Source organism: Tarenaya hassleriana, unplaced genomic scaffold (genome assembly GCF_000463585.1).
Source record: "Tarenaya hassleriana unplaced genomic scaffold, ASM46358v1 Cleome88, whole genome shotgun sequence".
NCBI lineage: Eukaryota > Viridiplantae > Streptophyta > Magnoliopsida > Brassicales > Cleomaceae > Tarenaya > Tarenaya hassleriana.
The window spans coordinates 413,895-423,423 of record NW_010971205.1 but is presented as its reverse complement, the minus strand read 5'-3'; the positions used below and the strand labels follow the sequence as shown (position 1 = coordinate 423,423).

Here is a 9,529-nt window from a genome sequence, read left to right as displayed (position 1 = left end):
CAATATATTTTTTAACTATAATATGGAAGGTTTCATCAGATTCAAGTTGGTTAATAAAAGATCCGCTTTATATAAAATATATGGACATTTTGATCCATGGACATCTAAATACGATGAAAAGAACTGATAATTCCGTATGATTTGATATCTGTATTATTAATCTTGTTACACGTCATGCATAATCCACCACCTTAATTCTCTAGACCTCCTCTATGATTACCCTCCTAATCCCATAACCTTCCCCCACACAGACTAAACCACACCTCTTTTTTTTTTCTCTGGTCGACCTTAAGAGGATTTAAACCAACCGACGAAGAAGAAGAAAGAAATTAAGAAACTCCGACAATGGACCTACAGACCAACAGGACAGCCTTGGGGTCGGCGTACTTGCCGTTGCGTTATCCGATGGCTGACTTATTCTGCGGATTGGGGGCGATGCTCTGCCTTATCGTCATTGCTGTCCTTATCCGCCACTCTGGCTACCTAGACGACAACCCCACCGAAGAGAGCGACCTCGAGTCCGGAGACGACACAGAGGCGAAGCAGACTCCGGTGGATATGCCGGAGAAGTGTCTGGTGGTAATGGCCGGCGAGGTGAAACCCACGTATCTGCCGACTCCGGCGAGCACCGGAAGCAACGGTGAGCCAACCCCTGTCCAAATACGCTGAAAACAGGTAGAGTTGCTTTCATGGCGATCGACGGAAACAAAGCATCATCACGGGATCAGATATCTTTGTCTAATGAACTACAAAAACTTTTTACTTTTTCGTTTTTTTTGTTTGTCTACCTTTTCAATTAATAAGTTTTTGTCGCATGTCTATCTATGGATTTGCTTATGATTGCAAACAACTCTACGAGTTGTGGTATGGGGTGGTGAAATTGAAAGCGCGTAATAAGGAATTCCGTGATCGAAATCTTAGCCTCTTTAGTTCCCTCTTTTTTTAACGTTATATTCAAAAGCTATGTCAAGAACGATAGACCATATCAGATAAAATACAAGTCTATTGATAGCTGATTGTTGTCAATTATTAAGCATACCTCAAATTGTGTACAGGCGACCGCTTTGTTCTATGAACATAGTATGATTAGTTCATTGGTACGTCGAGAACGTTCTCATGAACAACATTAGGAATATAAAAATAAATGGTTTTTTTTTTCAATCAACATTTGCGTGAGTCGTAATAATTAATCATCAAGTGATTATGGATTATTATTGTCTATATAAGTACGATATAACCATTTTGTAACATGGTATCCGTACAGCTTACTGGCTTTGTATTCAACTTTAGCATATATATATAATATTAACCATTCATACCCAAAAAAAAAAGTACGTGCCAATCAATGGCATTTAATTTCCCGCCTAATAGACCACAAGTAAAACGCTAAAATCATAGGGTTTTTTTTTTATATATATATATATATATAACAGTTGGGACAATGGGTTGATGGTGGTGGGTTTCCTATTTATTCCAGAATCAACTTTTAATTTATATAATTATCTTTACCAAAAACAAATTTCAATGATGATCATTTTGGTATATATTTACATTTAACCAAAAAAAAAAAATTTCAATGATGACTCTGCATTTGACCCCAAAACATTTATAATTGAAGATAAGTATATATAATTTCGTAAGAACGAAATTAATTTTACTACGAGGCTTTGAACAATTTTATTTAAAATTTTATTAAAAAATATGAAAAAATTAATTAAATAAATGGGGTTTGTGACTCCATTGTAAATCAAATGGGCCCGCCCCATGAATTATCGGTATCCTGCATGGATTCGATTCAGAAAAACATAAAAAGGCTTCACAACTTCAAAGAAGGAAGGAAACAAACAGAAGCAACAGCGTTTAGAGAAACAGATGAGAAGAGATTGAACAAGATACATGAAACTGTTAAGAACAATATTATGAACTGCTGCTGATATTTCCAGAAAACCAAAAGAAATACAAAATTCAGAGAGGCATACCTCTCTCACCCCATACACAAGCGTCTACTTTTCTCGATACTCCTTCAACACGAAAATAGGAATATATATATAGCTACCATCCCTCTCATATGCTGAGATGGCACAATCCGTTACTACCTTTCATCCACGCATACTAAAAGGTATAACATAATTAGCCTAGGTAATGATTCCTTCCTGAGTATTAATCCCTTGTAGCACACCTGGGTCTGCTCTCTGTTCCCCGTTGTCCTCTGCTTCCTGGTCCACCTGCCCCTCGTGATCTTTCTCCTCCATTTTGCGTTTCTTCTTCCTCATATACACCCGTAAGGACTTATCAATACCCCCGCGTAAAGCTTCAGCTTGTCCCCAAGTTGAAAGTGTGGAAATTGGGTATTGAAAATGTCTGCTTGCTCCCACGAAGCCTCATGCTTCGGTAGATCCACCCACTCCACTAAGACTTCCAGGAAACCATGAAGGTTGTACCAGGTACCCATAATCGCCGCCAGTTCAAGAGCCACCGAGGCAGTGCTGTGGGGCTAAATGAGTCACCTTTCGCTAGTTTCAGTTGCGAAATATGAAACACCGAATGAATCCGAGCATCGTCGGGCAACATCAAACGGTAAGCAGTCTTGCCCACACGCTCAGCAATTTCGAATGGACCATAAAAATGAGGTGCCGATTCCTATGGATCCGTCCGCCGGACCAGGCTTGTTTTCTCTCTCGGATCGACTGACCAAGAGACGAGGCGGACCAGGGGAGGAAGAGAACTGGTCCGGCTGACCAGAACTAGGTCCGCCGGACCAGGCTCAGAAAAATTGGAAGAAAATTTAATTTTAACCGGGAAAGAGAAAACGGCCAACGGGGTTGGCCCGGGCCTGATCAGACTTGACGACGGATGAATCAAACCCTACCAGAGGGACAAAGCATCGCGATTGGGATCGATCGAGCCAAGTTTTCGCCAGGACGTTGCGTGGCGTAGTGAGATGTGCGACATCAAAATATGAGTGATCGTTGCATGATTGTTTGTGGGTAGAATTGCATGGCGTGGAACGTTAACTCGGTAGGGACCGGATACCGTGATACGTGTGATTGTATTATGGGAATATTGCACGTTGTGTGCCATGTATGTAGCTTGCTCGTGCGTACGAGTTAAGCGTGATTGTGTTTGTGGATGGTTGTGGACTCAACCATCAACGTCATAGACTTGACGGGCGTTTGAGACGCGTTTTAGTCGTGTGTGACACGACGGCCAACGTCATGGACTTGACGGGCGTGGATGCGCCCCTAGTCATGGACTGGACTAGGGTATATGGCTGGACCCTATGGTGGACTCCATACGGGTATATTTGTATTTCCGTTGTGTCATGGATTTGACATCGGTAGTCACGAGAGTGACATGCGCAGGAGAGCGCAAGATCGCATGCGATGCGGTGGCCAACATCACGCGAGTGACGGGCGTGGAGGCACCCCTAGTCAAGTCAAGGGTATACGGCTAAGCCCTATGGTGGACTCCATACGGGCGTGATTGTGATTGTCATTTACGTGTTTAGTGTGTTTTTGCTTATTGCATGTGTTTTATGGAAATGTCAATTGTACCGTTCTCAGTGGGAACGAGATTTCCGGGTTTAACCCGAGCTACTCACTAAGCAGTTATGCTTAGCCCTCGTAGTTTATATTTTTCAGATTACGAGGATTACGCCTAGCGCTTCGGCAGACGACGACGTGAGAGAAGCAGCATCATGTACGGGATTCGTATTCCGACCTATGGGACTTGTAATTCCGTATTTTGTACGGTTGTATTATGACTATTCGGACATGAATCATTTTGCGATACTGATCGCGTTGTATTTCCCGCTGCTTACTCTGATTTGATTTAAATATGTTTTTGGATTTCGAAATTTTGCTTCCGCATTTTATTATTTTATTTTATATCGTCCATGTGGCACAACCCGTATACTGTACACGGGTTATGGGTGTCACATTATCAAACGTTAGCTCATAAGGGTTTGTGGCGTCTTCGCGATACCGATATTTCTAGTCCAGATTTGGTAGGGTTTAGGACGGTTCGTTAGAATGTCTGGGCCTAGGTTTCTATCATTATTTTGATAGGGGTTTAAGACGGTTCTTTGGAATGTCTGAGCCTAGGTTTCGATCACGAGTTGATTTTGAAATTTTGGTTGGTTCCATCGCCTAATTAGAGAAATCTCGATCTGGGGATCGTATCACTTCTGCATCAGAACAGCGCCCAACCCATGTCCCGAAGCATCTGCCTCAACGATAAAAAGTATCAGAAAAATCGGGTAAGATGAGTACTGATGTTGTCATCATCGCTGTTTTCAACGTATCAAACACCTTCGGAGCTTTCAACGTCCAGACAAAGCTTTCCTTTTTGAGCAATTCTGTCAATGGTCGAGCGAGAATTCCATAATGTTTGATGAACCGTCTATAGTACCCCGTCAAACCAAGGAAACTCCGTAATTCCTTGACATTCTTCGGATAAGGCCAATCCCTCATTGCAACAATCTTGGTAGGATCTGTGAGCACCCCATCCTTACTGATCACATGTCCCAAATATTCGACTTGTGCGCTGCCAAACTGACACTTCTTGCGATTAGCGAACAGATTGTGAGTGGCTAAGACTGACAGAAACTCACTCAAGTGACAGATATGATCCTCCAAAGTTGCCTGAAAAGTAGCTAGGGCGTTTGTCAACCTGAATGGCATGACGAGAAATTCTTAATGACCATCATGTGTTCTAAAGGCAATCTTGTGTACATCCTCCTGGCACATGCGAAACTGATGATAGCCCGAGCGTAAGTCCAATTTGGAGAAAATTGTCGCTCCAAACAACTCATCCAACAATTGGTCTATCATCGGAATGGGAAACTTGTCGGGTATTGTGACCTTGTTGAGCGCCCAGTAATCCACGCAAAAAGGCCAGCTCCCATCTTTTTTCTTAACTAGTAACATCGGGCTGGAAAAAGGATTGTTACTTGGTTGGATAATGCCTGCACCTAACATTTCACGCACCAACTGCTCAATTTCCTCCTTGTGGCATGTGAATACCGATGCGGACGTACACTGATCGGACCAGCATCAACTTTGAGGAGAATCCTGTGATCGTTCCCTCTAGAAGGAGGTAATTTGGAAGGCTCATCAAATACATGGATGAATTGGCCCAGTAACTGTGTTTCAATGATAGGAGGATCATCTGGCGTAGATAGATCTTGCAGAATCAGAGTAAATTCCACCAAAAATCCTTCTTCAATGTCCGCCACTGATTTCATAAGAGATTTCAAGGTAATAAGTGATGTTAAAGGTGAGGATTACCTTTTAGAATTACCTCTGTCTGCCCCCGTGAAAAACTACATCTCTAATTTCTGAAAATCGATTTGAAACCTCCCTAGCGTCTGGAGCCATTGGATGCCTAAAATCACGTCAGCACTCCCCAATTCCAAAGGTAGAAAATCAACCACAATATTTAGATTATGAATACGTAGGAGTATTGCCTTGCAAATCCCCACAAATTGAATAGTCAACCCCCTTCCCAGAGAAACCCCATATCTAGTCATAGTCGCCGATCTGATGCGTATTTTGTCGAGCACATGGAGAGCGATGAAATTGTGGGTTACGCCGGTGTCAACCTAGACTACCACCGGCTGATTCTTGATGCTTCAACCATGAGGGTCGAAGGAGATGTAAAGCATGCCGCCGATTAAAGAGACAACACTGCGACTTCGAGCTGTTAGCACGGATCAATCCCTTCCATATCCCATTCCTCATCTGGTGGTAACTCAAATTCCTCCCCCTCTTTCGTTACAATGACTTGGAGCTCAAGATTTTTACAGCGATGGCCGAAAAATACTTCTCATCACAATGAAAACACACTCCATGACATCTCTTCTCATCAAGTTCAGTGTCGGAGTAACGCCGAAATGGAGTCCGAGTAATGCCCTGGGTAGGGTTAGAGCCAAGCGCTTGACATACTGGTTGTGCTACTGATACGTATGTATCGAGTCTAGAATTTATAACCCGATTCACAACTCACCGCAAGGATACGGATCGTCGTAACACGGGGTCGAAGAAGGACCGGTAGCTAAGTCTAAATCCTAATCGAAACCAAATCAAGCAAGAAAGTGGAAGTGATGGTGGAAATATGTGGAATCAATGGAAAATAAAATAAGAAAGCAAATAAAAATGAGTAAACTATCAAGCAAGGATGACTACGGGTGTCGGGATCGTATTCGCGTGTATGGGTATATGGAAAGCATGCGAGAATAACGACATCGTACTTGTATTCGGGAATCATCAAGCAACAAGAATAGAGAATTCACCTCTCGGTCTACTAATTCACTACCTAGAATAACTCGTCAATCTCTCGATCTATTCAAGTTAACCCTAGATGCATGAAGAACGCTATCATCAATCCTAAATCGATTAAACCACATCTCTATGTGAATAATACGATTCATTCATCAATCTCGATCCGAAACTAAACCCATATCTCTATGTGATTCAGAATCTCAGAATATTGGCCAAGTGATTAGCAAACACCAATAGAAAAGAAAGCATAGATCGATAAACCGAAACAAGGATAACGTCAAAATCCAAGTTAGGGTTCAAACATACCCAAAACACAGACGAATCCCTAACCCATAGTCGTGGATCTACTCACGGTTCATAGAAAACAACAAAAAGCTCATAAGAAAAGAAATAAAAGAGAGGAAAGAAAGGCTCATGCAGATATGTAGTCTCCACGATCCAATCTTCCTTCTTCTTCTCGAAATCCCGTGAACTTCTATTCTTCTTGTTCGGTTCCTCCGTTCTGACACGCCGTTCCATTGTGGTGTTCCAGGAGGTGTTAATTGTGATACAATACCACAATCAATCAGATAGTCAGTGAACTCTTGGCTCATATACTCGCCACCACGATCGGATCGAAGTGTCTTGATCGTCTTGCCAAGTTGGTTCTGTACTTCGTTTCTGAAAGCCTTGAACATTTCAAGTGTTTCAGACTTATGTCTCATTAAATAGACATAACCGTATCGACTGAAATCATCAGTGAACGTAACGAAATACAGATAACCTCCTCTAGCTGGACAGCTCATTGGTCCGCATACATCACTATGTATCAGGTCCAATAATTCTGTCGCTCTCTGTCCTTTCCCTTTGAAAGGATGCTTTGTCATCTTGCCCATTAAACAAGACTCGCATGATTCAAGAGACTCAAAGTCAAATGAATCCAGAAGACCTTCAGAATGAAGCTTCTGTATGCGTTTCTCGTTTATATGGCCTAGACGACAATGCCAGAGGAAGGTTGGGTTTAAGTCGTTCGGCTTAAACCGTTTAGTACTCACGCTATAGATGGATGATGTCGAGTTCGAAGGCTGATCATTCAAGACATATAAACCATTAACTAGATAACCATTACCATAGTAAATATCGTCTCGATAAATCATCAAACTCGAGTTCTCAATCACAAATCGAAACCCATCTAAATCCAGACATGAAATAGAAATAATGTTTCTGCTAATCGCAGGAACATAGTAACAATTACTAAGCTCTAAAACAAGTCCAGAAGGAAGATGCAAATCGTAAACGCCAACACACAATGCAGCAACTCTTGCTCCATTTCCGACGCGTAGATCCGCTTCTCCCTTAGCTAGCATCCTACTTCTTCTTAGTCCCTGCACATTTCCACAAATGTGTGAGGGACTTCCGGTATCCAATACCCACGAAGATATAGTACAGATGTTAGCTTCTATAACATGAATACCTGAGGCAGAAGCTTCACCAAGCTTTTTATCCTTCAGATCCTCCAAGTAAAGGTGACAATTACGCTTCCAGTGTCCAGACACTCCGCAGTAATGACAGTCACCCTTATCGGGCTTAGGCTTGGGCGTAGAGGCAACTTTTGCCTTTTTCGCCGCCTTCTTTTTGGCTTTACCCCGCCGCTTCTTGCTGGAGTTCTTCTCCACAGCAAGCACAGTCTTGGGCACCACGATATCCTGCTCGGCCGATTTCAGCATCCCATGCAGTTCGGCTAAGCTCTTTGTCATCCCGTGCATATGGTACTGCATTACGAACTGGTTATAGTCCTCGGGTAATGACATCAGGATCAAGTCTGCAACCAAGTCAGCATCGAAGTTCACTCCCATACGCTCAAGTTCCTCAACATGAGCTCGCATGTTGAGGACGTGGGTGTTGACAGAACTGCCTCTCGGCATATCCGTCTTCACTAGAGCTTTTAGCGTCTTGTACTTTTCAGTACGCGCTAGCTCCTGAAACATGGTCTTGAGCTGTTCGATCATATCAAACACGCTCTTCCCCTCAAACTGCTTTTGCAGATTCGGGGCCATGCTTCCCAACATGAGACAGGAGATCTCATTGTCGTCAGACTGATGCTTTAACCAAACATCCTTGACGGCTCTCGAGGCATTGGCCGCAGGCTCTGGTGGTAGAGCCCCTTTCAGGACGTATGACTTCTTATCGTGCTTGAGAACTATTCTCAAGTTACGATACCAGTCTAAGAAGTTCGTCCCGGTCAATTTATTCTTCTCAAGGATAGATCACATCGTCAAACTCGGTACGCTACCGGTTGACGCCATGTCCTACAAAAAAAGACAAAACAGAACAAACAAAACAAATGCAGATTCTATTAATGATCTACTACCAGCTAGTCCATCATCAATCAGTGTCAATCTATCTATGATCCACTACCAGCTAGTCCATCATCAAAACAATGACAACACCGATGTAAAGATAAGCTATATTCCCATAAAGAAAACTAACCCTACAATAATTTTCTATATGGGACTAAGATCCGTATATCACATAAGAAAAAGTTTTTACACTCAGGCTTATGCTATTTAGGTAGACATCTAATGTCAATCATATCTAATATGACTCTTAGATCCTTTATGAGACTATGATATCAAATATCATTGCATACTCGTCTCATCTGTACCATTAAGTCTCAAGTCAAACTTGACAACTTAACCCAAGATAAACCATATTCAAGCTGTAGGAACCACGATTTCCTACCCTGCCTCACAAAGATAATCCGGCACGCTCAGCTTTGGCATGACCCGTGTTACGGATGATCGATGCCTTGACAGGCACTCTAGTAATGGGAGGTACACACTTAGCATTACATGAATAAGGGATTTTCCGAAACCGCACCTAGATCAAGCATCTACTTTCAAGCTATGAGAACCACCATTTCTCCATCTTGCCTCACCAAGATAATACGACACACCCAGCTTTGGCATGGCCCATGACACGTACGATCGAGGCCTTGACAAGTGCTTTACTTATAAAGCTTCTAGATCTAACCGGTTTCTGTGCAACGATTGTCCATAATCCGAATAGACCATCCATTCGATTATGTAATCCCAATCCCGGAGCTCCCACTAAATCAAGCATATCTAATATCTCGATTAAGTTACATGCATTCATTCACTATGGACCATCCATAAGAACAAATAATGTCTATTTGAGTTACAGTTGATCAGATTATGCAACGATTGCGTAATCGGACATCGAAAACGGAATTTTTCGGAATCTGGACT

General features: G+C 42.4%; 1 protein-coding gene across 1 annotated transcript; it reads left to right on the top strand.

The window, feature by feature from the left end:
- Positions 1-210: 210 nt before the first annotated feature.
- Positions 211-915, top strand: LOC104803458 (protein GLUTAMINE DUMPER 3-like). The gene has a single exon (XM_010527392.2). The coding sequence runs from the start codon at positions 346-348 to the stop codon at positions 667-669; it is 324 nt and encodes a 107-aa protein (XP_010525694.1). The 5' UTR covers positions 211-345; the 3' UTR covers positions 670-915.
- Positions 916-9,529: the final 8,614 nt, after the last annotated feature.

Bases quoted from the DNA above. Each gene is read 5' to 3' on its own strand.
- LOC104803458 (XM_010527392.2), top strand. From the start codon at position 346: ATGGACCTACAGACCAACAGGACAGCCTTGGGGTCGGCGTACTTGCCG.